Source organism: Lissotriton helveticus, chromosome 7 (genome assembly GCF_964261635.1).
Source record: "Lissotriton helveticus chromosome 7, aLisHel1.1, whole genome shotgun sequence".
In the NCBI taxonomy this organism is placed as follows: Eukaryota; Metazoa; Chordata; class Amphibia; order Caudata; family Salamandridae; genus Lissotriton; species Lissotriton helveticus.
This window is the reverse complement of record NC_136068.1, coordinates 85,184,045-85,211,498: the sequence shown is the minus strand read 5'-3', so window position 1 is coordinate 85,211,498 and position 27,454 is coordinate 85,184,045. Positions and strand designations below refer to the sequence as shown.

The 27,454-nt window shown below is 46.7% G+C and overlaps 1 protein-coding gene across 4 annotated transcripts in view; it reads left to right on the top strand.

Moving 5' to 3' along the window:
- The window catches only part of LOC144768141 (tumor necrosis factor receptor superfamily member 3-like), a 149,818-nt gene extending 125,547 nt beyond the window's left edge, over positions 1-24,271 (top strand). The window contains exons 8-12 of one of the 4 annotated variants that reach the window (XR_013598485.1): positions 11,666-11,691; positions 17,869-18,229; positions 20,190-21,466; positions 21,573-23,253; positions 23,407-24,271. Coding sequence is in view for 1 of the 4 variants with exons in the window: in XM_078651576.1 (XP_078507702.1) it covers positions 11,666-11,691; positions 17,869-18,229; positions 20,190-20,572 (770 nt within the window). In the remaining 3 variants the exon portion in view is untranslated. Of the gene's footprint in view, positions 1-11,665; positions 11,692-17,868; positions 18,230-20,189 lie in introns of all 4 variants that reach the window. The other 3 variants (XR_013598484.1, XR_013598483.1, XM_078651576.1) reach the window with 3 other exon arrangements.
- The last annotated feature ends 3,183 nt before the right edge of the window (positions 24,272-27,454 follow it).

Below are 27,454 nucleotides of genomic sequence, written 5' to 3'. Positions count from 1 at the left end.
AGCTCCAGCAAGGCTCAGGGGTGCCCTATCCCTAACATGCTGCGTCAATTCTTACGCCTGCTTCAAGCAGGCGCAGGGTTTTGACCCAGCATGGCCTTAAAAGTGACTGAGTGAAATCTTGTAGATTTCACTCAGCCACTTTTTGGAGGTGTTCCTGCGCCGGAACGCCCCGCCCGTGCCGGAACGCCCACATGTGGCGCAGGGATTTACAACGTGACGCATCTCCCAGATGCGTCACGTTGTAAATACCGCGCATCATGGCGCTGGCTTTGCGCCGCTGCTGCGTCCAAAAGTGATGAAATGGCAGCGTAAAAGAGGCGCAAGGGGCTTGTAAATCCGCCCCTTCGAGCACGGACTGCACTCATAGACGATGCTCGGTTATTGATAGCCTCTGGATCACTAACCCCTCTGTTTCATACCTCTCGTTCCACATTATGTTGTACTGTTGGGGTCACTAATGACAACACTAGCCCTTTGGTAGGTGAGCCCTATTCCTTCTCTTTATAGACTTGCAATGCTTAAACCCCAATCGGGAATGTTGTTGTTATTATTATTTTGCTGTGGGTTCGAAACAGCCTCCATGGTTTTGTGTTGGGAGTAGGGTATGTAACAGAGCATCACCCGCTTCTACCAACTGATAAGCAAATTGGAAAGCATCTTCTGATATTTCAGGATGACCACAGCTGGTTTCTAGAAGAGTAAAGCAGGTATGCACATCCATCTTTAATTTAGATTGTAACTTTTGGCATAGCCTCAAATGCCTATGCACAGCTCCAGCATATTGAGGTACAGAAAGCATATATCGGACACAGCTGCAACATGTTCAGGTATGACCACCATATATCAAGTACCGCCTATACATGTTCAGGTACAACCATCCTGTAAAAGGCCCAGCTGAAACGTGTTCATGTACAACCATCATATATCAGCCAGAGCCTAAAGTACTTTCTCAGTAAGGCTTCACTATTTCTGTCCTATTCACATTACCTTTCACCATTTGGTGCTGTCTTCTGCTCTTCAGTGCAAAGATGTAGTCTGCACTGGTTGCCTGGAAACAGATTTGGGACATGTGACACAGTGTGGCTTCTTTCCACTGTCCCCTGTTACATTATAATTATTGTCCCTTCAGAGTCAGCATCTTGTATTCATCTGACTCCAGAAGAAGAGCTATGGCACCAGCTTGGAGAGACATTTGGCCAACTCCAACACCTATTGCTGTTGCCTGTTGTAAAAAGTGGGGCAGGAGCTCAATGATAGAGAGAAGTTACAGTGGCCCGATTCACAAGCCGAAGGTCCAGCTGGCATGGATTGTTGAAGCGAATGACTTGTGGTCCTAAGCCTTTCTTGGAATCATAAAAACCTGCTGCTGTTTGCCCATTCCTAAGCCTGATGCAGTGTGAAGCCGCTTACTATGAAAGATGTGTCGATGGACCGTGCTTGTTGGTCACCCTGTGCTTCATTCACTCAGAGCAGCCACTCAGGAGTCACAAGGAAGTTTTAAGAGGTGCCAAGAGGAATGTGGAGGATAGAAGTTGCCTAGTCCAAAATTACATCGACGATGAGCAAGATAATAGGTTGAACTTAGATCTAACTTTCTCTGTTACCAGAGGATCAAAGCAAAGAGCTGTTCAAGGTACAGGTTAAGCCGTCATCGTTTTCTATCAGGTTCGGATGGCACTTGACTTAAGAGCTGCAGATGAAATGGTAAAGCCAGCCAAATAATTACCTCTAGGATAATCAGTGTAAGAGAGGTGTCTATGGTCCTGTACTCTGACTCATTCAATACACAAATAGCATTCCAAAACTTAACACACTTAAGCTGAGCAATTCCATAGAGTAAGACTATTAAGAATTCTGGATGAACAGTTTAGCCGCCATCTTGGGTGTGGAAACCAAGACAAGGAGCTTTGAAACTCAGAAGCAGGCAAGGACCTTGTCCCCTCTGACTTATTCCTCTGAGATGGAATTAATAGTTACTTTCAGTGACATATTACTGTGATATCTGCTAGTAAAATGATCTGCTATGCCAGTCTTATATGGCTTCCCTACAACAAGGTCTATCCTGGGAACAGTCCCATTATTTGTTTATCGGCTGCAAAGATACAGCAGACATAAAACATAGAGGAACACTCTAAACTCAGTTTTACCTCCGTGATCCTTTCTAATTTCTGCCTTTACTTTATAGTCCATCTTTATTATAATATTACTTTTTGGATTTTATCTGTTACCTTACAAAATAGAATAAAAGTAGCAAAAATCACTTCATCATATTAGTTTTTCCTGTTGATCAATTCACATATCGTCGTGTTGCTCCTAAGGTAAACTGCAGCAGCAAAGCCAACCCGCCACCATAGGAGTGAGAAAAAGGACTGGCAAGAAAGGCCTCCTGTAAGAGAATAGGAGATGGGAAAAGGGCCAGGAATAAGAATATAAGAAAGTGTTCAATTTAGATAGAGGCATGGCGCTGGAAACTGTTAAACACAAAGATAGCAATGGGGTAGTTTGATATATGCTTCCATTTTGATACAGCGTCTCCATCAGATACGTATACATGGTATAACCTTGACTGGTTCAATGACTTTCTTGCAGACAGGGTTCAGACTGTCTCTATTGGCACCTATTACTCAAAAAACATCCTTTTGGACCATTGGGTCCCTCAGGGCTCCTCCTTGAGCCCCACACTTTTCAACATCTATGTGGTCCCCCAGCCCAATTGGTCATGTACTATGGAAATGCTTTCCTATGCAGATGACACCCAAAAGGTTATCTAGTTTGAGCATGACATTGGGAACGCCAAACAGCGATTTGTCGCAGGCATGTGGAAAATTGCTATTTGGATGTCGTATAGTTGTCTATGCTTCTGTTTGGTAAAGCTAGACTCTATTGGTCGAATGACTGGTGGCCAGCCAAACTTTGCCCTGCCCCTGTGCCCAGCAGAACAGCCAGGAATCTTGGTATACCTCTGAACATCACTCTGTCCTTTGGGTTCTAGGAAGACACTTATCCAGGCACTAATCATCAGCTGCTTGGATTACAGCAATGCCCTATCCCTTGCCATAAATAAATCCCTTGTAGCTGAAATGCAGGCTATTCAAAACACCACTGCCCGCATGGTTAAGGACCTGCTTCTACGGATGCGGTCACTCCCACACTTAGAGCACTCCACTGGCTTCCGATTAAAAAGAGCATTGTTTAAACTCCTCTGTCTCACTTGCAAAACTATCGCAGGCCTAGGTCCAAAATACCTCCAGACTCCATACCTCCTTGATAGGAATCTAAGATTTAAAAATCAACTTCTGCAACAACCTCACCGCATTCGTACATAAAAATATGGTGGCCGAGCATTTTCCTATCTAGCACAGCACCACTGGAATAGGCTCTCTTTGTTATTGTATGTTAAGTTACCAAATTTATAAAGCGCATGGCTGCCCCAGCAACGGGGCGTCCCAGCAAAGACAAGCAGGAAGTCAGGGGTAGAAGGATTATGCAGGAAATAGCCAGGTCTTTACTGCCTTTCTAAATGCCCAGTGGTTCTGGATACTCCTAATGGTATCCAGGAGGGCGTTCCAAAGGGCCGATGCCAGGGCAAGGAACAACCTATCACCCGCACGTGCTCTTCCAACTCGAGGACCACATGTCAGGTGTTGATCTGCAGAGTGTAACATGCAGCAAGGGACATAAGGGAGTAGTAGATTGGATAGATTAGGGGGAGCAGGGGAATTGAGGATTCTGTGTGAAATGCATAGTGTCTTACAGTGGATTCTCTTCTCCACCAGAAGCCAATGCAGCTTGCAGATAGAGTTGGAGACTGAGCAGGATTTAGGAAGGCCGAATAGAGTTCATACTGCAGCATTTTGCACTCTCGGAAGATGATTGATCCCTGCTTTATTGGCACCCAGGTACATAGAGTTACAATAGTCCAGTCTAGAGAGTATGGTGGGCACCCGCGTAGCTAGGGAGGTGCGGGAGGGGGGCGGACCGCCCCAGGCGGCACTGTGTTGGAGGCAGCGGCCGTGCGTCACTGGTGGCCCGTTGCGACGCCCTTTATAATTTATTTGGGGACACTCACAGTAGTGTCAGTGTCCGCAAATAAATTATAAAGGGCGCCGCAACGGGCCACCAGTGCCGCGCGGTGCCCGCACGGCCCCATCTTTTGAAGAGCAAGCGCACGGACGCAACTGTTGTGCGCACCGCGCCCCCACTGTTGAGCACTGCGTTGTCTGAGCTGTAAGGTCAGGAGCTACTGGCAGGCTCAACTCACGCGGCGCACCTCTGACGATGGCCTGACGTCATGATCCAATGACTAGAATGCAGTCATGCAGGGAACGTCACATCCTGCTGCTGGAGCAGGCCGGGAGTTGAGGAAGGTTCGCGCCTCCGTGCTGGCCGTTTTGCTAATTGCTGGTGGTTTCGCAAATTGGCACCTCGCACCGACCTGAGCTTTCACCATGCCTCAGCTCAGCTATTATTTTACCCTCGGGCCCGCCGAAATTATTGCAGACGCCTTTACTATTTCTAAATAATTATTTCTAAATAATTACGGCCTCATTCAGACTTTCCAAGCTACTGAAGTATCGAGTACCTGTCAACGCTCACCCTGCAGCCTCGTGCCCAACTTGGACTTCACCTCTCAAACAACGTGAGACGTGAGTACTTTTATTAACATTTTCCCTAATCTACAGTGGCACGCGGTTGCGGTGGAGATTATTATTTGTATTTGAAAAGTGTACCATCACCCACGATGGAATCCTGGTAATTCACTTGGCTTTTCATGAGATCCCCAAAGCGAAGGAGGTTTCAGTCGGGGCCTTATTTATTCACACTACTCAGCTAGTTTTTCAAACACACTGGGACTCTTCTCCCAGGGCATGTTTTCTTTTGCAGTTTTATATAGCGCGAAAGCGACCAATGATATTGGAGGCCTTTACCTGCACCACAGTTACATTAGAAGGACACATTCATTTGTTGTTTGGCACGTGGAAATTAACTGTTTTCCTCAAGAATCACAAGATTTTGGGCTGGTTCGCTGAGACCCGAACATGGCTCCCAGTGACAAAGTCAGCAGCCATTAATCATTTTTCCACGACCAGCACCCCCATGCTCTGCATCGTGAATGCAGAAAAAAACCACAGCAGATTTGTTTTGCCCTCTGATGTATATGCCATACCAAATTGTAGCATTGACGCCCCAACACCACTCCTGCAAGGCTTCTATGACGGTGGAGCTACTGTAGAATACTGTATTGAACACACCGATGTACGCAACCTCTGAATGAGGAGTTGTGGTACTGTAGGGTGCTCAGAGGTAAGACATATTTTGTAGCCATCTGTTTTCGGTGGATGTCCCATTACCTGCCATCTCTACATGACAGCTTTCTGCTGTTTGGAGTCCCCATCTAATTGCATCATAGGCAAGCAATCACCAATCCGTTCCACTTCAGGTTGCAAGGGCACTAGGTTAGTGCCTTTCCATTCCTGGTACTTTGCAGCAGTTAACATCTTAAGAGTTACTCGTTGCTCAGATGGGTGTAATTTCTGATGTTTATGTTTTATCTTGTCTTCATTTTGCTAGCGAGAATGTGTCACTCAGTCTTTCAAATGCCACTCATAATTACACTGAAATTATGAATGTCACACACAGCAATCTGAAACCTTGGCAGCTATGTACCTGTAGTGCACGCAGCACCACCTAGCGTAGTGGTGGTAGTGTGGTCATGCGCGTGCCGCAACCGAGGTCACTGGGGAAAGTCTAATGAGCCCTCTCAGCTCAGGGTCCGGGATCCAGCTGACGAGCCCTCCCCTTCATAGGCCGGCGTACATGTGTGCAGGCAATCAAGCGGAGGTGCGCAAGCCAGGGTCTGTATTGTGGTACGTACTGGCTTTGAAGTTTGAATTTATGTCTGTGATATTTGACGCCGCGATGTTCCGTGTTTGTGGGTGCTTGTGGGTCCGTCCCAGCTATATACAGAGGATTTAAAAAAATGTTTTTATGGCAATTCATTGGGACACAAGACTCTAAAGAGAAAACCAGAGGGCATGTTTTTAATTATCAAGCTGTTTGCTTTGCAATTAACGTTTCCAGCAGGCTATTATGTGCATATGATGAAACGAAGGTGACTGGCTTGCCTTCGTTTTCTAGCATGCTGGGATTGTTTAAACCATATGGGCGTGTCAATTAGGTAACAGCTCCTAACACAATGTGGGGCAGCAGCGTGTGCTTTGTTGCTTTATTGGACATGCGATCCAACATGCGATACTATGTTGCTCTCGGACCTCTTTCAAGTGCTCGCGGTCTTTTTTCCATGCCACGCCCCCTCCCCCCCAGGGGCGGCAATCTGAGGGCTAGCCCCGGGCGCCACAAGCTCTAGCTACGCCCCTGATGGTGGGCTGGATAATAACCTAGCGTGTCTGTGCATCAAAGAACCTGAGCGGAGGCTTAAGTCCTCGTAAATGCCCAGAACAAACACCAGACACTGATTTGGTCGGTGTTTGAAAAGTCAATGTATTATCTACCCAGACACCTAGATTTGTTACGCCCTTCTTAGGCAATGGAGGTGCCCCCAATGAGGCAGGCCACTAACGATCGCTTCATATATGGGTGTCTCTTCCTAGAAGAAGGATCTCTGATTTGTTAGCCTTCAGCTGCAGGCAGTTGGCCGCCATCCAATCTGCGATGGCCACCATATCATCCAGGAACTTGACAATGTTCTGGTTAGAGTTGTTGGAAAGAGAGAACACGAGCGGAGTATCATCATTAGAAACCAAAGAGAGCTCCTATCTTTCGCTACCACCGCAAGGGGTTGTATGTATATGTTGAATAGTGTACGGTTCAGAGCTGATCCCTGCGGCACTCCAGAACGTACGTTATGCACCCGGGAGCAGTAGGGGGAACCTCTTGAAAAGTTATTTCAGACAGAAACGATGTAAACCAAGTTAGAGCGGCACCTTCAATACCTACCTCATGTAGGCGTTGCAAAATTATCTCATGCGAAACCGTGTCAAATATTGCGCTTAGGTCGAGTAAGATCAAAGCTGAGGTGTTGCCCTCATGCAGTGTTGTGGGGGGGTCTAAAGATTTCATTGGACTCCACAAATTCAGTTAAAAGGGAGTTGATGTGGGATTCTGTAATTCTTGCCACATAGGGAAGTAGGAAAATGTGGCAAATGTTTTCTGGCTTGGATACATCAAGAGTAGTTTTTTTTGTAACACAGGAATAACCTTGGCATGTTTCCACGGCGCCGGTGCCACTGCTGACAAAGACAGAATTATCAGTTCACAGCAAATGGGTAAAAGCATTGGTAGAAATTTCTGAAACTGGTCCGGTTTAAGTGAGCCAGCTGGTTGATTCATGCATGTCCCAGTTTTCTGGTTTTAAAAAACATCTTAAAACATGGCTGTTCTAACTAGTTGCCTCTCTCACCTCCTGCCTGTCAGAGCGCCGAGCTGTCCCTTCGGGGAGCCATTTAACGTAACATCATAGTATTTCAAATTGAGGATTGTTCTATGGCGGTATGTGACTTTATGGATGAACAATTTCTTAAAATACCAATTTAGAGAGTCCATTCTACCCAAACTGTTTAATCAACGTTTTCAAAATAAATCTACCATTTTATTGACCCTATCAGAGAATTCCTTTTTTTAATGTACTTTTACATGTTTTTATGAAAGGTATATTTCTCATTATTCTTGAAAAATGAGGTTTTTGGGTCTCGCCTGAGACAGCGCATGAGCTGTCTCTTTGAGACATGTAGTAAGTGGCTTTTAAAAGTGCTACCAGAGGCTTTTGCTGGCCTACAGATTGCGTTCACGAGCTTGTGCATGTGCACAGCTGCCATCTGTATTTTTATTGCTGTAATCAGGCTCCTCTGCTTGCACTATCTCCCTCCCTTTTCCCCCTCCCTCCTGGTCAGCTTCATTTGTGTCTTCTAGCTGTGAATCATGCTCCTCTGCTCGCACTCCCCCCTCCCTTCTCCCACTCCCTCTCACTCTTCGTCAGTTTCATTTGTGTCTTCTATCACTGTGAATGCTCCTACTTCCACCAGGCACACACACCATCAGTCGTCAGTGCACACTTTCACCAAGTACACACACCACCAGCCATCAGTGCACGCTTCCACCAGTCACACACACCACCAGCCGTCAGTGCACGCTTCCACCAGGCACGCATACCACCAGCTGTCAGTGCACGCTTCCACCAGGCACACACACCACCAGCCATCAGTGCACGCATCCACCAGGCACACACACCACCAGCCGTCAGTGCACGCTTCCACCAGGCATACACACCACCAGCCGTCAGTGCACGCTTCCACCAGGCATACACACCACCAGCCGTCAGTGCACGCTTCCACCAGGCACACACCACCAGCTGTCAGTGCACGCTTCCACCAGGCACACACACCACCAGCAGTCAGTGCACGCTTCCACCAGGCACACACACCACCAGCCGTCAGTGCACACTTCCACCAGGCATACACACCACCAGCCGTCAGTGCACGCTTCCACCAGGCATACACACCACCAGCCGTCAGTGCACGCTTCCACCAGGCACACACCACCAGCCGTCAGTGCACGCTTGCACCAGGCACACACACCGCCAGCCTTCAGTTCACGCATCCACCAGGCACACACACCACCAGCCATCAGTGCATGCTTCCACCAGGCATACACACCACCAGCCGTCAGTGCACGCTTCCACCAGGCATACACACCACCAGCCATCAGTACACACTTCCACCAGGCACACACCACCAGCCATCAGTGCACTCTTCCACCAGGCACACACACCACCAGCCATCAGTGCATGCTTCCACCAGGCATACACACCACCAGCCGTCAGTGCACGCTTCCACCAGGCACACACACCATCAGCCGTCCCTGCACGATTCCACCAGGCACACACACCACCAGCCGTCAGACCACGCTTCCACCAGGCACACACACCACTAGCCGTCAGTGCATGCTTCCACCAGGCACACACACCACCAGCCGTAAGTGCACGCTTCCACCAGGCACACACACCACAAGCCATCAGTACACGCTTCCACCAGGCCCCACACACCACCAGCCGTCAGTGCACGCTTCTACCAGGCACACACCACCAGCCATCAGTGCACACTTTCATCAGGCACACCAACTACCAGCCATCACACACTACTGGCCGTCGGTGCACGCTTCCACCAGGTACACGCCACCATCCGTCAGTACACCCTTTCACCAGGCACACGCACCACAAGCCATCAGTGCACGCTTTCACCAGGCACGCACACCACCAGCCATCAGTGCATGCTTCCACCAGGCACACACACCACCAGCCATCAGTGCAGGCTTCCACCAGGCACACACACCACCAGCCGTCACTGCACGCTTTCACCAGGCGCACACACCACCAGCCGTCAGTGCACGCTTCCACCAAGCGCTCACACCACCAGCCTTCAGTGCATAATTCCACCAGGCACACAAACCATCAGCCATCAGTGCACGCTTTCACCAGGCACACACCACCAGCCATCAGTGCACGCTTCCACCAGGCACACACACCACCAGCCATCAGTGCACGCTTTCACCAGGCACACACACCACCAGCCATCAGTGCACACTTCACCGGGCACACACACCACCAGCTGTCAGTGCACACTTTCACCGGGTACGCACACCACCAGCCGTCAGTACACGCTACCACCAGCCGCCAGTACACGCTTCCACCAGGCACACACACCACCAGCCATCAGTGCACACTTTCACCAGGCACACACACTACCAGCCATCACACAGCCGTCGGTGCATGCTTCCACCACGCACACACCACCAGCCGTCGGTGCACGCTTTCACCGGGCACACACACCACCAGCTGTCGGTGCACACTTTCACCAGGCACACACACCACCAGCCATCAGTGCACGCTTTCACCGGGCATACACCACCAGCCGTCAGTGCACGCTTCCACCAGGCGCTCACACCACCAGCCGTCCGTGCACGCTTCCACCAGGCACACACCACCAGCCAAACAGTGCATGATTCCACCAGGCACACAAACCACCAGCTGTCAGTGCACGCTTCCACCAGGCACACACCACCAGCCGTCAGTGCACGCTTCCACCAGGCGCTCACACCACCAGCCGTCAGTGCACGCTTCCACCAGGCACACACCACCAGCCCTCAGTGCAAGCTTCCACCAGGCATACACACCACCAGCCGTCAGTGCATGCTTCCACCAGGCACACACACCACCAGCCATCAGTGCACGCTTTCACCGGGCACACAAACCACCAGCCGTCAGTGCACGCTACCATCAGCCGTCAGTACACACTTCTACCAGGCACCCACACCACCAGCCGTCAGTGCACACTTTCACCAGGCACACACACCACCAGCCATCAGTGCACGCTTTCACCGGGCACACACACCACCAGCCGTCAGTGCACGCTACCACCAGCCGTCAGTACACACTTCTACCAGGCACACACACCACCAGCCGTCAGTGCACACTTTCACCAGGCACACACACTACCAGCCATCACACACTACCAGCCGTCGGTGCATGCTTCCACCAGGCACACACCACCAGCCGTCAGTGCACGTTTTCACCGGGCACACACACCACCAGCCATCGGTGTAGATCTGGCAACTTAAACAAAACAGCAACAAAACACAAACAAACATTGGCATAGCCAATAGGTCTCGCTTTTTGGACCCTATAAGTAATTAGTTATGCAGCAGAATATCCTTGGTGCAACAACACCAACTGTTGCATGGCTAAACACTTTTAAGGTCCCAAATGCGAGACATATTGGCTATGCCAATGCTTTTTCTACTATGTTTATACCAGAAGTGTTTTCCCTTCACCCCTTCCCAGGTGCTGTCACACTCTTCCCTCCTTCCACAGTTTTTTTCTCTTATTCCTTCTCACTTTCTCCAACCCGTCAACGTGATTTTCCTTGAGGGGTATAGGGGTGGGTACACTCCCATCCGGCCCATTCATTCATTATTAAAATGTGTTTATTGCAGTCTCAATGCTGGTCTGTTCTCTGTTTTTGTGGAGCCCTTTTCTGCACTCTCACTTCTCTGCACTCTCACTTCTCCTCCTAGCTCTTCACTGGCCCTTCCTCCCGCTACGTGTGTCTCATAAGCGTTTTTTCTAATTTAGTATTAACTATCTTACGGGGCTGGAAATTGCTATGGGATCCACAACTTTTTTCTGATAAGAACTATTTTTTTCTTGTTTTAGTTTACTAAGTTTATGCTTTAATTGTTCATGGTTCATTTACTATTATTTTCGACCAAATTGAACTTCTATTCATTTGTGTTGCAACTTAATGGAATTTAGAGTATAAATGGGTGTCTATTATTTTCTTTTCAATTAATTTACATACTACCTTGTTCTATATTTTGTATTATCATTGCCTGTGAGCCAATATGAACTGTGGGACACTCTGCCATCTGTCTTACCTGGAATATTTCAACTTTGATTTAAGCACAAGTCTTGGCTGACTCATAGACTGTTTGTGTCCCCAGAAGCTAAAAGATCTTCAAGAGAATGTGGCACAAGAGTTTTCTGGGTTGATCAGTCACAGCTTGTGCCAACAATTCTATAACATACTCAGTCTAAAGTCAGTGTTCATTCATATGCTAAACTTTCTCAATCTTTTTCCTTTTTCTCTCAAAGGGATGCTTTTCCGGCAGGGACACCAGGTGAGTGAGTACAAGTCCTTTCAACTTTGCTAAACGTTCATAGGCATACATTTCACTGCAATATGTTCCAAGCAGGCAATGTGACTCCTGCTTTCCCCTCACTGTCTCTCTTGGTGAACTTATTTACTCCCTCTTGATAAAATTGACCCACCAGCTAAATATTGTGGTTATAGTGACAGAGAGAGACCGTGGGGTTGGGTGTGAGAGCACAGGGATGTCCCAAACCACATTGGCACAACCAAGTAGGAAGGCCACAACTCAAAGAACAATTTGAAAGTTGTAAACCTTGTTACCACGACAAAGCTTTGTCTGCTGGTAACATTGCATGCAAAAATGTTTATCAGGGCAATTAAAATCGCAAGCTTGTTGCAGGAATGTCCTTGCGTATAGTTGCAGTTTTAGAAGGGTTTTGTTCCTATACGACGTAGGTCCTGATTTAAAGTTTGGCGGACGGAGTTTACTCCTTTAGGATGACGAAGGACAATATCTCCATCATCATCCCATGGGAAGTCCACCCGCAAAATGTAGAGTTGTCTGCCAGCCTACCACACAACTCCCTACATTGACAAGAACGGCTGTCATGGCGGTCAATGTCAACTTAAGAAAGTCTGACTGATGGTAGTGTCATCTATGAAGACCCAGGTGACAACGATTTCAAATTTGTTTTGTTTTTCAAAAACAGACCCCCAAGTGAGAGTTTGTTTAAACTAAAAAAAACAATGCCCCACCCCCAACTCCTGGGAGTTTTCACCAAGGGTGTAGGGCGGGGGGGTGCGATTTTTGTTTTCTTTTTCTGTCCCTGTGGCAGGTTTTTCACAGCAGTGACTGACAGTAAAAAAAGGTTTACACCGTCCACCCTAAAAAATAATAAAATAGCAGATGGTATAAAGTCTTACCCCCTACGGCCCCTACTCTGTCATGCAGTCAGAAGAAGTATTTAGTTAACAAACACAACTGGGTCCGCATCAAAATATGAATGACTACCTGCTCCCCTCTATATGAGGCAGGTGGACCAAGAGTTTGGTGACCGGGTACTACCTCGTGTTTGCAGTAGAGTCCCCCAAACTCTATATCAAATCCTCAGTTTTGGGAGGCTGTTTTGTACACTGTTACATGTCAACTTCACCAGACTCATGAAGTTGACACAGTTGGTTAAAGTTAACAAAAAGTCATAAAGTTATCAAAACTACTCAGACTTCTCGCCTTGTGCAGCAGTACTGATGAGGTGAAGTGGACTAGGATAATGAGTGCACTGCAGCAGTAAAAACAAAGAAAGAAGGGTTGGGGGATCATGCTGGCTGCTTGGCAGACACATAATAATAATAATCCACATTTGTAAAGCGCACAATCACCCGTTAGGGTCTCTAGGCGCTGGGGGCCGTCGGGAAGATTAAGCAAGCTATTGCCCAGAGTCACATGGTGCTGGACTAATCTGCCGCCGGAGCAAGGGATCGAACCGTGATCCCCAGCTTCCGGAGTCAGTCGCCCTGGCCGCGGCGCCACACCTCTTCCTCCAGAGAACTTGGAGGGATATCTGGACACACCCATGCAAAAACGTGAAAACAAAATAGTAGACAAGAATCATTAAATCATAATAAAATGATTAAATATTCTGGATATTGCATTTAGCATGGTATTTCTTTTAATGATTAGAACTCTGTCTCCCCTAATGTGTGTATGTATAGATCTTCATAGCCTACTCTGTCAAGGACCCCATGAGATCATCAGTGGGTTCTATCCATTGCATTCTTCTCACCACCAATACTCTATTACTCTCTAGTCACTCCACAACACCCTTTTCTCTCTCTTCACTGTGCCTCTTCTCCACAGTGGCTACCCCTCATCAATTGATTGCTCAATCCAGATAAAGATAGAGAAGATGTTTTATTTTCTCCTGCTCCAGTATTGTGCAACCTTTTTCTTCTCCTTGATTAACTGATTTCATTTTTTTTGGTCAATATTGGACTTTTTGGCCAGCTTTGGTAAACCTCAGATTTGGAAAATGAAGAATGGAGTTTAAAATGTAGTGTGTTTGTGTGTGTGTGTATGTGTATGTATGTAGATAGCTGGTTGTTGAGTACTGGAAGGAAATCACATACAGTTGAAATATGGGTGGTTTTCAAACATGTTTGGGTTGGAATTTGTTAAGCAAGGGTGGTTAAGTGACAGATAAAGTTTGGTGCTCTAGGTATAAAAAGTGGGATATTGGGTTCCATTCCTGTTGCTTCTAAAACACCTTATGCATCCCCGAGGCTGTCATGAAATGTCAGGGGGCGGAGAGGTGGAAAGAAGGAAACTTTCGAGAGAGAATGAGGAATAAGCTTTGTGAATAAAATATTCTTCTTCAAAATGTCGTGAGTTTGCACCATTTGGTAACTGGCCTGCTGAACTGGAGAGGATTGAAGTGGAAGGGACAAGGCTGGGACAGAAGAGAAGATGGGGAAAGAGAGAATGTAGGAGGATTCTATAAAGCAGGGTGGGAGAAATTAGGGGGTGAGAGGGAAAATGTGAATCATATTTAATTGTGAGTGAGTTTGTGTGTGTGAGTGTGTGCACATGTGTGTGCATGCCTGCCAGCCAAGGGTTTGCACATAATGGTAGCTTGTTGGAGGATTGCTCCATTAAAGAGAGCCGTGGAAAAAGAAGACTGAAACCTCCTTCCCTTAACACCATCATGTTCTCATACTTTTCTTTTACGCTTGTCCTTAATTAAAACACGTACCTGCTGGACTACGAGATGAAGGAGATCCCAGGCTTTGGGGTGCTGGTAGGCCCAGTCTTCTTAATTTTGTCTGGGAGCTCTGGCTTCTAGAAGGGCAGATGTGTCCTGGTTCAAGAAGGAAACATTCATAAATCTGTAGATCATGCCCTGGCACTCACCTTGGGGTCCATTAGGATGGCGGACGGATCGCCACCACCATGCAGGCGGTGGCGATCCGTCCGCCATCCCTGCCCGTCCGCCACCTTTCTTCCCCCCGCCATCGTAATATGGCGGGGGGAAGAAAGGTGGCGGATGGGCAGGGATGGCGGAGGGGAAGACCGTCCGCCACTTTTCCGCCGCGCTTTCGACCGTGGCGGAAAAGGCCTGATATGGTGGCGGTGTCTATCAGACACCGCCAGCCATATTAGGATGGCCGGTGAGGATTGCCGCCACGGAAAGGCATACGGTCTTTGCTTTGGGGGCCCGTTGCGGGCCCCCAGGGTGAAGGGGGGGGGTGCACATGGGGGTACCTATGGTACCCCCCAGCGCGGTGCCTGTCATGTTGTGCATTGAAATGTACAACGTGCATTTTTTGCACCGTCCGCCGCAATGTAAAAAATGCGGGATGCACCTGCCACTGTCAAGTCAAGTCAAGTCAAAGAATTTATATAGCGCACTACCTACCCAGAGGGTCTCAAGGCGCTTAGGGAGGGGAGGAGGATTACTTGTCAAATATCCAAGTTTTAAGTTGCTTTCTGAATGCTAGGTGGTTCTGGGTAAGGCGAAGGTAAGTGGGGAGTGAGTTCCAGGTTTTAGCAGCCAGGTATGAGAAGGATCTGCCTCCCATGGTGGTCTTGTTGATGCGAGGTACAGTGGCGAGGGCTTGGCTGGAAGAACGTAGTTGGCGGGAGGGGGTGTAGAAGGATAGTCGTGAGTTGAGGCATTCTGGCCCGATGTCGTAGAGTGATTTGTGTGCGTGGGTTAGCAGTCGGAAAGTGATCCTCTTATTGACGGGTAGCCAGTGGAGGTCTTTCAGGTGACCAGAGATGTGTTCGTTGCGCGGGATGTCTAATATGATCCTGGCTGAGGCGTTTTGGATTCGTTGGAGTTTCTTCTGGAGTTTAGCGGTAGTGCCTGCGTAGAGGGTGTTTCCGTAGTCCAGTCGGCTCGTGACCAGAGCATGGGTGACTGTTTTTCTGGTTTCGGTGGGGATCCAGCGAAATGTTTTTTTGAGCATGCGAAGAATGTTGAAACAGGATGAGGATACGGCGCTGACTTGTCTGTTCATTGAGAGTGAAGAATCCAGGATAACGCCTAGGTTTCGTGCGTGGTCTGTCGGGATGGGTGCTTTTCCAAGGGCTTCCGGCCACCAAGAGTCGTCCCATGCAGAGGGGGAAGTACCTAAGATGAGGACTTCTGTTTTATCTGAGTTCAGTTTCAGACGGCTGTGTTTCATCCATTCGGCGACTTCTTTCATTCCTTCGTGTAGGTTAGTTTTGGCGGTGCTGGGGTCATTGGTGAGAGAGAGGATCAGTTGAGTGTCATCCGCGTAAGAGATGATGTTGAGGTTGTGTTGGCGGGCGATGGTCGCGAGGGGGCTCATGTATACGTTGAAGAGGGTGGGACTGAGTCAGGATCCTTGTGGTACGCCACAGATGACTTCAGTGGCCTCGGACTTGAATGGTGGAAGGCGGACTCTCTGGGTTCTTCCGGTGAGGAACGAGGTGATCCATTCAAGTGCTTTTCCTTGTATTCCGATGTTTCTGAGGCGTTGTAAAAGGGTGCTGTGGCAGACTGTGTCGAAGGCTGCAGAGAGGTCGAGGAGGATGAGGGCGACTGTGTCTCCATTGTCCAGTAGAGTTCGAATGTCGTCTGTTGCTGCGATGAGGGCGGTCTCAGTGCTGTGTTTTGCTCGGAAGCCAGATTGTGAGGAGTCGAGGGATTTGTTGGCTTCGAGGAAAGCGGCGAGCTGGTTGTTGACAGCTTTCTCGATTACTTTGGCCGGGAATGGAAGGAGCGAAATGGGACGGTAATTTTTGAGTTCGGTGGGGTCCGCTGTGGGTTTTTTCAGAAGGGCGGTGAGTTCAGCGTGTTTCCAGCTTTCCGGGAAGGTGGCGGAGTTGAAGGAGCAGTTGATGACGTCTCGGAGGTGCGGTGCTATGACGGAGTCTGCTTTGTTGAAGATGTGGTGAGGACATGGGTCTGTGGGGGATCCTGAGTGGATGGAGTTCATCAGGCGGAAGTCACTGTGGCAGATGCATCCTAATTGGGGGACGGTTCCTCTGCCCTTGTGGCGGACGGTACCGGCCCCCGACAGGATGGCAGATGGACTTTGTCCGTCCGCCATCCTAATGGACCTCCTTGTGTTGTTTGGCTCAGACTCTGGTTTCGAAGTGTAGACCTCTTACCAGATTGCCTAAACGGATACCCCGGTGATGGACTCAAGATGCTTAGGTGGAGCACAAGAGAAAAGATGCAGGGGGCTACGCCAGACCATTTTGATCTCAGATTCTAGGACTTTGCAAGTGGTCTGTTTACTGAAGCATATGCCATGGGATAGTATGAGAGTGTGGGTTGTGCGGAAGGAAGGAAGGTAGTTCTTAGAGATGGTGAAGAAGCAGAGAACTGTGATGAGGGCTCCATCATCGGTGATGGTTGAAAATGGTAGGGATGTGGATTTTTGGGGTGAGTGTTAGGAAGTTTACAGGAGGAGGTGCGGACTGATGAATGGACGCTGGACTCTTAACAGTTTAGGTTAGGAAGTGGTAATGGGACAGGGTGAGGCATTGCATAGTTGATGTGTGTTTGGTTTTGTGAGGATTTGGGATTAAAGAAGAATGCATAATTGGAGTGGAAAAGTGGTGAATATAAGTTGGTTCTAAATTGTTAGCAAGAAGAGTTCCAACATTTGGATGGAGATGGATCAAGGGAGGATCCCAAGGAAGACATTAGGATTGAAAACAAAAGATTGGGGTATTCTGGACAAACATTATTGACAGGGTAATGTAGCTTCTTTATGGTAGTATAGCCTTGTTGCTTACTTGAACTACCTTTACTTACACATACACTCCACATCCCTCCTTTTATTTCATGTCCTTTTTCCTCCTACTTTTACTTTATCCTACCTTTACTTTGCCCCACATGCACAGAATTTTTCCCTAATTATGTTTCCCAAATGATATTTGGAATGTAATTTAATTAATTTTAATCATACTAACCATTGCCTTCACCTAAAAACTAACCACATTAATTGTAGTTATATTAAAATAATTAAAATAATGCGTTACTTTATTCTAACACAAAACCTAAGTCCAGCTCTAAATTAAATTGAATACTGTATATTCAAAAAATGAATACTAACCCTTGCCCAAATGTTTTAATTAAATGGTTAGCTAGCGGACAGAGATTTGATTAAAAAGCAATTGTTTGGTGTAGGAAGATTTATAAAAACAGTGCTTCATTGTGTTTCCTTACAGACAGCAAATCCACATCACCAGGAAAATTTGGAGAGACCACCTGTGACTGAACCTCTGTTGTCGCAAGTTCTTAGTGGAACGCAGACGGCCACTGCGGAGGTGCCTACAAGTCAATCAGAAATAGCTGCATGCTTTGCTTTGAAAATGATGCGTGAAAATCTTCAGCTAGAAGCCCAACCTGAATTCACCGATGGAGGCCCGTACATGCAAGAGACCGAACCGATGTCACCCTCTGCAGGACCTGGCACCCAAGGTCCCCAAGTAGCAGTGTCTGGTGAGAAGAGTGCGGAGAACCCTGAACAAACCCGGAAGATGTTACGGCAGGCAGCAGACATCAGCAATGGAACACAGATCTCTGCAGGTGAGGATAGCTCAGAAAAACACTAGTGCTTGTGAAGAAGATAAGAAGTTTTTGGGGGAGATCCAGCAATCAGGATGATGGAACAAAAGCAAACAAATAAGGCAGGGAGGATGATATTGGAAGAAAATATGGAGGGCACCAGTGGATAAGACATGAAGAGAATATTCAAGTGAATCAAGAGTGGGTGAAAAAAAAGAGGAAATCAGGGAGGGTCTTGATTCAGATATGAAGTCCAACATACACCAAATTAAGAGGTCATGCTTGTTACCCTAACTCAAAGACCATTAAAAAAAAACCACTTTTTTACCAATGCAGATTCGTGAATCTCTACATTGAATTTATTGAGAATTCAAAATTCCAATTGTGCCTGAGTAATAACTGTTGGTGGGGCAGCAAAAACTAAATAAAAGAGCTTTGGCATAGCCAATAGGTCTCACCTTTGAGAACTTATACGTTTTTAGCCAGGCAGCACCTTGACGGCACTGAAAAACGTCCGTGGGATATGTAAGTTCTACATGCACTTTTAGATCATTGCCAGCAAAGGAGGTGCCTTTACAAATTGCTTTATTGAAGAAGAGCGCCTCCGCAGAGACGTACAGCGTAAGAGACTGCGCTTCCCTCACATCTGTCACGAGCCCCGTGATCTCTGAAAAGGAAAGGCTTTGCTGAAATGACAGCGCGCCTCCATCTGGTAATACGGCGGGAGGCCTTTTAAGAGAGAGGCGAAAGGCACATTTGTCTAGACGGGCCTCAAACGTTGTGTCATCTTGCAGATTGAGCACAGGCAAGAGGTGTTCACAGAAGGCAGTGTGTGAGGCGGTGGCTCTGCAATGCCGTCGGCGAGACGATAGCCACACAATAGACACACTTATACATCAAAAGGCCACTGAACTCACCGATAGTGAAGGAACATGAAGGGATTACCATAACAACAAGCGCGCCACACAGCCCTGAAAGTGAAAGTGTGATACAAAACAGATGGCACCCTGCGCGCAACGAAAAGCTAAATGAAAACAAGCGCGGCCGCCCGGCCGCTAAAGTGAAAGGGCGCTAATTAGAAACAGATGGCCCCTGAGCTGTAACTGCAAGCCGTAGGCCGTGGGCGGATACATTTCCTGGGAAAGGTGGGACATGCACCCGCCTTTGCCCAATTGCATTCTGTCTTCGCACGCAAAGCCCAATAGGAAAAATGCTAAAAAAAACACACGCGTGGGCGTGTGAAAAGTCCTGAGTGATTCCAAGAGGTCGTTTTACAGGTATAAGTCATTTGTATTGCAAATTGAACAACTGTTGTGCTCATTTCAAAATTAGACAAACAGCGCCAACATGTGGCACCCCATTATATGTGCAGGTGCTGACAATTAAGCGCTGGTGCCAAGCACCGGAAACCACCGGCTCAATTTAAGCACAGGCCACAACATAACCTTATGCAAGTGAGACTACAAGTGATGTAAAAAAATATATACTATACAATTGGCAGAAATACTTTTCGGTGAAGTAAATAACACATGACTGCGTGCTGTTTCCCAATAAATAGATTTTATGTTCTCTTTTCCACTTTCCGTAGACACAATTTAATTTTATAGTTTTCTTCTCTCAGTGAGCAAAATTAGTTTAATAAAACTCTACAGTATTCTGTGGCCACTAAATAGATTTAATATTTATCTACAGGATTATTTTTTTTTGCAATTGTTATTTCGATCCGTCCAGTAAAATTCATTTTTACTACAACTCTTACAATAGGTGACAAAATGGCCTGCAATAGAGTCACAATAAACTCTAATAAATATGATATGTGTGTACCATCGAATGACTGGTGATAACAAACTAAGAAAGGAATTTGATTACAATGTAAAGGTAAAAAAGCGAAAAAGTATGCCTTAAAACCATCTCGAATTTCAATGCTGACATTCTACTATATCAGCTCCTAACATTTTTCCTTTTGCGTCTTTCTTTCTAGGCGCTAATAATGGAGTTCACATAGAAGGCAAGGAAGTCACTATCAATGGTGACATTTACATTTTCCCTCAGACGATGGTGGGTCCACCATCAAGCACAGAAGGCAGTGCCCGACCAGTACAAGTGACGCAGGACTTTGGCGGCATGCCCACCTCCGTCGCAGAAGAGGGGCACCACCCAGCCAATCGGCCACCGCCTTTCTCTCCGGGAGCGCCAGCATGGCATTGTGTCGCACCGCAGCAGGAAGAGGGGAAAGACATGCACCTGGCAACACCAGAAAGCATGAATGAAGAAGCTTGGTATGGGCAGCCTGTCAGAAGCTTGCACATGGAAGAGGATGGAGAGATGGATCTTGGGCAAACCCTCAGATCTGAGATCTCTTAGATGACCAGTTCCTCTGAATGAAAAACTCACACACTGTCAAAACCTCTGGTGCTCACATCCACCATGACCTCACATCCTACTCTCAACGCATGTCGTTTCCTGAACAGGTGTCAGTGGAGTTGTGCAAGTTGGGGAGATGCAGTGTGTGGGGGCAACAGTGGACAATTCCTCAGGTTCAAAATATTTTCCAAATTTGTTTTCAGGGTTTAGACAGGTGGAATACTTAGGGTCGAAGAACAGATTTGATGAAGAACTCTGGAAAGAACAAAAATAGAGGTCCACAAACACTGGGGTTAATGTGTTAAATTAAAATGGAGACTGTGGGGGGACACTCAGCGCCTAGCAAGAGGGACTATATCGGCACCCTAGGGGTGTGTGGTATAAACTGAAGGAGAGATTACCTTCCAGGTCCCTATAATCTAAGGGTGGGTGGGATGAAGAGGCGATGAGAACAAGTCATGGCCCCAAGCTATTGGAGTGGACGACTTAAAGAGAATGATACATTAGGAACCCCCTGGCTGTACTGTGAGTTTAGAAAAGGAGGCACTATATGGGAGAGCCCCACTCTTTACTGTGAATGAGCTTGTAAAAATGGAAGTGTATATTTGGGCGAGCTCCAAGATCAGGTGTGAATGATTTAAGAGAAGAATGGAGGGGCTCTAGAAGTAAAGGAGGTAAAGAGAACAATAAATACATAGCAGATTTCATGATCCCAGCGGTTGATGGAAGGTTGTATGACAGAACAACGCAGGGAAATGTTTTGCATGCCTTTACAACGCATTTTATCCCCTTCGCTGCGGGGTTAATTCCCCCGCTGTGCTGGGGGGGAGGGGGGCGGACACAGCGCCCGCATGCTCATGACGAGCTCAGCTCATCATAAGGCAGGGCGCTCCTGTGCTCATGACGAGCTGAGCTCGTCACAGGTGCACCGGCTCCGTGAAACGCTCCGCACAGCAGGGGAATTCTCGTTGCACCTGAGCGTTCCACGGCTCATGACGAGCTCAGCTCGTTATGAGCACTGGAGCACCGTGCCTCATGACGAGCTCAGCTCCTCATGAGCATGGAAAAGGTTATACCCCGCATTTCTTTAGAATGTATGCCATTACCACGCATTCTTTATATATATTTATATCTATAAAAAAAATATTTTTGGGGTGAGACCACCCTGCCAGCTTACCTTAAATGCATGGTAAAGGCATGTGTTGTAAAGACATATACATGGGATAATAATGTGTAGAAAAAAATATGTGGTAAAGGCACAATGTGGTAAAAACCTCCTTGTAAACGCTGTTTCCAGCTGGTGGAATATCAGATTCACAGGAAGTACCTGATGAACACATTCAAATATGAAACGCATCGCCTCGGAGACGATCCTGTCCTGGTCAGTCAGCTAGGCTGTGCTAGGAGGGAGGTGTGGGAAACCAAATGGAAACCAAATGCATCCACAGGACCAAGTGGGCTTTGGCATTCTGCCCACCATGGATCTCTTGTGCAAGGAGCCCTGCATATTCACTGTTAGCGTGATCTAGTTTTACATTCATCTGGCATTGCATAACTAACCTGTGCTCCTCTTGGGAAAAGTATGTCTAGGCTCATTTGAGCTGATGCTACTGGAGTGAGCCCTAGACCCACAGCAGAAGTCTTGGGCTTCATATTTCAAGACAATCCCATGAGTTTGTGTTTGCTTGCCATTGCTGTTCATAGGAGTTGAGATGGCCATGCTGGGGTTTTCAGCAGGCTCGCTGCTCCTCAAAGGATTGGGGCCGATGAATGGTGTAAGGATTTTCAAATCCATAATATAGCATTTATTTTGCTACTATTTTTGAGGCCTTTTCTTGTTATTTGCTACCACTTACAGGGAGCAATCTAATGCTGCTGCTTCACCTTGCCTTCTGGCATCAGTGACCCTGTTGTGGCCACTGGAGTTTCCCTGGCAACTCCACAGAGGGGGGTGCTGGTGACAGTGTAGTCAACCTTTTGCAAGGGCCATCTACCTCAGAATAGAACATTGGACTCTGAGGGCCTTTTCCATGAGGAACTTCTTGAAGATGTTAAATATACTAGACTGGGATAAAGGCAAGCCCCGGGGAACCCCACACGCCTTCGCCACACAGTTGAGAATATATGGGACCAGGGCTCTAGAGGTGGATTACTAAAGCAGAAGAAGGGACATATTGGGGCCTCAGCCTGAACCAGTAAATCGTTCAAGAATTAAGAACAATATATTGCCACGCTTGGACCCCCTTAACAGCAGGCGCAGTGCAAGTAGATTAGAAAAGATAAATATTGGGGGCCTCATTTATGAGGCCGTGCGTCACTTTTACGCCGCCGGTGCGTCACTTTTTGTGACGCACCAGCAGCGTAAAAAATGTGCCTTGTTGCACCATATTTACAAAGCGACGCATCTAGGTAGATGCGTCACTTTGTAAACCCCTGTGCTACATTATACCTACGCCAGGTATAATGTATGCAGGGGGGGCGTTCTGACGCAAGAAAGGGTCATAGAAGTGACGCAGTGAAATCTATGTGATTTCACTGCGCCACTTCTAGGACACAAATGCGTCAATTTCTTACGCCTGCCTCAAAGCAGGCGTAAGACTGATGCAGGCCCTTTCCCATGGGGCTTGCCCCATGTGAAAGGACACATTGCTGGAGTTGCGTCACTTTTGTGACACACTCCAGCAATGCGTCACTTTCGCGCCATACAGATACGTCAGAAATACTGACGTATCTGTAACTCCTTGCGCCATGATGCGTCATACAGTAAATATGAATTATCATTGGTGTCGCAAGGAGGGCGCAGTGAAAAGTGACGCATTGCTGTTTTCACGCAGCAATGCGTCACTTTTCATAAATGAGGCCCTGGGTGTTTTGAGGACAAAAGAACGGATATAAAGCAATACCTCTGGTGTGGATGACTTCCCACCTTGTCATACAAATCTGCAAAGGAGGATCTCTTTGTTGTTTCATTAACACCTTCGCTGCGGCGGCTATTCCGCCGCAGCGCTATGGGGGAGGGGAGCCGCGCGGCGCTCACACGCTGGTGAAGGAACCACTCCGTCACCAGCCTCGGGTCAGCTGTGCTGACGGAGCAGTTCCGTAATGGCCCTGCCCACTCAATAGAACGCGCCGCGCAGATGCGAAATCAGCGCCGCGCAGGCGCGTCGGGCGGGCCATGACAGAACCGCTCCGTCATCAGCACAGCGCCACCGCGGCTGATGACGGAGCGGTTCCGTCATCAGCATCGATGTGGTTAAACAGAATATTCAGGGTTCTGCAGATGTCTGGACAGCAGGACTGGCCCTGATGCACTGCAAACACCTCCTCTGTGCATACTTTTTTGTTTTTTCTTATACGTGTGAAGATCTTTTAAAACTCGTTCTTCTCAGGGATGGTTCAGGGATTTAGCTACGGAGTATTTACTGTATGTAGGGTGGCTCTGTGTCCAGAGTCATACGCTTCCGGTTGGACATACGTGTAATATACCCTGCTTTAGAACCGAGCTCTACAACCAGATCCACTTCTGGGGTTTTCTGGTAAACTATAATCCTGATGAACATAATACAGATATCCGGGTGTGCCCATAAGCTAAAGTGTACTAAATGGAAAATTCACACAAGGGGCACCTGCATTTACAAGAAGAATGGAAACAGAATCGCACACCTGTATAATTTGGAGAATAAAGTGGTTCTATTTTTAGTTCTGTGGTCTGCAAAACAAAATACTGTGACATTGTTGGTGTCCTATTTGATTACGTTTGAGGTTTGATTAGTTTGAATGCAAATTGAAAGATAGAGAGAGACCCATGTATGTATGTATGTGTATATATATATATATATCAGCAATATTGACAAGTCTATATGATTTTTCTTTTTTTTTAATCTGGCAAATGATAGTAAAGAGTATTAGGTGCCAGTGAGACCCTGCCTCCCTACTCCTCCATCCGAGATTGCATCGTTCAACTGGAGCAGATCAAGAAAAGGCAGCAAGAGGGGAGAGGTAGTGGGTGCAACTCTGGAAATGGCACCCCAAACAAAGCTCCTGGAAGTGATGCTCAAGAGACATCCACGTGGAGGCCAGAACATATATACTCTTGCTTTCGCCACTTTGTACAGCGCTCTGATACCCGTAAGGGTTATGTTCACGCTTTATAAAACTTTTAAAATAAATAAATAAATACGCGGGCATTTTTCATAATTTATAAAAAAAATGGGAGTAATTTCAAGTATGGTCAAAGACATGTCAAGTCTTTTAATCCTCCCTTAGGCTGTGCTAGTCTACACTGCTCGATCAGAATGAAGTGGACTGGAGAATGTCTGTTGAACACATCAAAGCGGAGCCCATCTGCCAAGCATGCAAATGTAAACAAATAACACGTTTTGCTAAAACCAGTAGGTTTGCTGTTTGTTTGGTGTGTGGGAATGACATCCCGTGCACCACAAAAATGTCAACCTATTGATATTGACAATGCTTGATGTGGTACTAAGAAGCAAGTGCAGACTAAAGTACCAGATTCTTCATAGGAAAAGAGTTGCTTTCTTTTCGGTGGTATCCATATTTCAGATGCTTTTTCTTAGTGTTCACTCTCCAGTGGCACCAGGCCTTTGCTGACTGAATTGAGAAGTAAAATAGTGCCAGATGTACAAAGCGATTTAGTATATATTAAGGGGCCGAATCACTATTTCGGCCCATTAAGAAATGCTAAATGGTCTTTTCAGATGCACAAAGGCCCATTTGCGGTTGCAATTTTTGATTTCTACCCGGTAGAAATCACAAACTCAGACCGTGATTTAGGAATCGTATTTAGGGATCCCCTAATTACGATTCCTAATGCACATGTACATAGCATTTCCTAATTGCGAATTGGGTATTTAGGAAATGTTATTACCATCGACTTGAAGTTGATGGTAACCATGTGCAAAATTAAAAAATGCATTTAAAAATAAAATATTTAATGTGACATGAAGCGCAGATATGCCCCTAGGGCATATGCACTTACATGTGCACAAAGCATTTCAGGCAGCCTCCAGGAGGGCCTTAAGGCCAGAGGCACCCTTGGGTTTGGGTTTCCTAAATTGCTATTTTCTATTAAGAAATCGCAATTTAAGAAATGCAAACCATTTCTTATTTTACCCATAGGTGGGAATGCAATGGCATTTCCTATTTGCAATTTGCTATTAGTGATTCGTACTCTGTAAGAATCGCTATTAGGAAATCGCAAATTTAGTACATTTAATTTTGCATTTAGTAAAAAGCGAGTTCTACAGAATCGCTTTTTAGAAAATGCAAAACTACATCTTCGTACATCTGGCCGAGAGTCCCTCATTCCTTTCAATTGACACTTCCAAACAGTCAAGAAAAATATTATGACACTAATACAATTCATATGGGCTTATCCAAGATGTGATGTTGATTTCGATGTTCAAGCAAATTCCTTCCAAGTTCCTATGCATAAAAGGCCAATAGCTGAAGAAGGCTGATCCAAAGCCTCTTAAAGTAAGCAGAGGATGCAGTATACTCACTATGAATGGAGCGGAAGCATATATAGCAAATAAAAAAAAATACATTTAGAAATAGCCTAGCATTTATCTCATATGTAATTGTAAATTGTGTGTAACTATAAAAACAGAAGCATACATCCATATCAATGCACACATGTATATAGAACCTCCTCTACATACCCAGACATACATAGTTTGTCATGTAGCAACATAGAAGCAGTGTCATGCATTTGTTTTTTGTTTTTGTTTTTCAATATCTAAATATATTGTTATACCCTCATGGAAAGCATAAACCCCCATATGCATAGGTACAGGTACTTACCTTATAATAATTTTAACATATTTTGATATATATCAAACAAAGAAGCATAACCCCATATACCTTATGTTCAAAATGTATATAGGATAACATATACCTGAGGGTGTCTTGACGCTGAAAACTAAGCAGGGTACATGAGAGGCAGCTTGGAAAAGGAGTTAACCCCTTGCGTGCTCAGGACGGCCCCTGGCTGTCCTACGTCACGGTGGGTGTGTGCTCAGGATGACCGGGGGGTGTCCGAACGCCGCCAATTCCCCAGCGGGGTGCAAATTCCCTGCCTCTGCGGAAGAGTTCATTAGTGGGCGAGGTTCGGACGGCCCCCAGCCGTCCTCCGTACACGCCTACCGTGACATAGGACGGCCGGGGGCCATCCTGTGTCGCAAGGGGTTATGCCCCCTAATTAAATCCCCGCACCGCAGCAGAATTTGCGCCGCAGGGAAGGGGTTAAAAGGTTAAAAGCCAAGTTTTGAGAAGTTTTCTAAAAACCTGTAGCGATGAGGTGGATCTAATGTGGAGAGGCAGCAGAATCCAGTGTCTAGTAGCTCCAGCAAGGAAACTGCTGGCACCCAATTTGTTTTTCCTGAACCTAGAGGTCGTAACTTTATAGGTTCCCAGAGATCTGAGGTTCCTGCTAGGAACATACCAGGAGATAGCTTGTTTCGGGAATTCAGGACCCATGCCATGCAAGGCCTTAAAGTGAGGCAGGGGGCTTTGAAATTGATCCGATTCTTGATGGCGAGCCAGAGCAGCTCCTGGATGGCTTGGGAGACTGAGTGATGTTTAGGAAGATCAAGGAGTAATCTGGCGGTGGAGTTTTGGAGGACCTGCAGTTTATTGATTAATTGTTTCTGTAGATTGATGATAAGACCATTATAGTAGTCAATTTTAGATAGAATGGGGGAGGATATGACTGTTTTCCTAGAGTTGACAGGTATATATTGAAGAATCTTTTTAATAGTTCTTAAAGTGTTATAAGAGGAGGATATGATGACAAGAACCTGTTTATTGAGATTGAATTTATCATCAAGAATCAGATACAGGCACTCATATGCATAGATATTT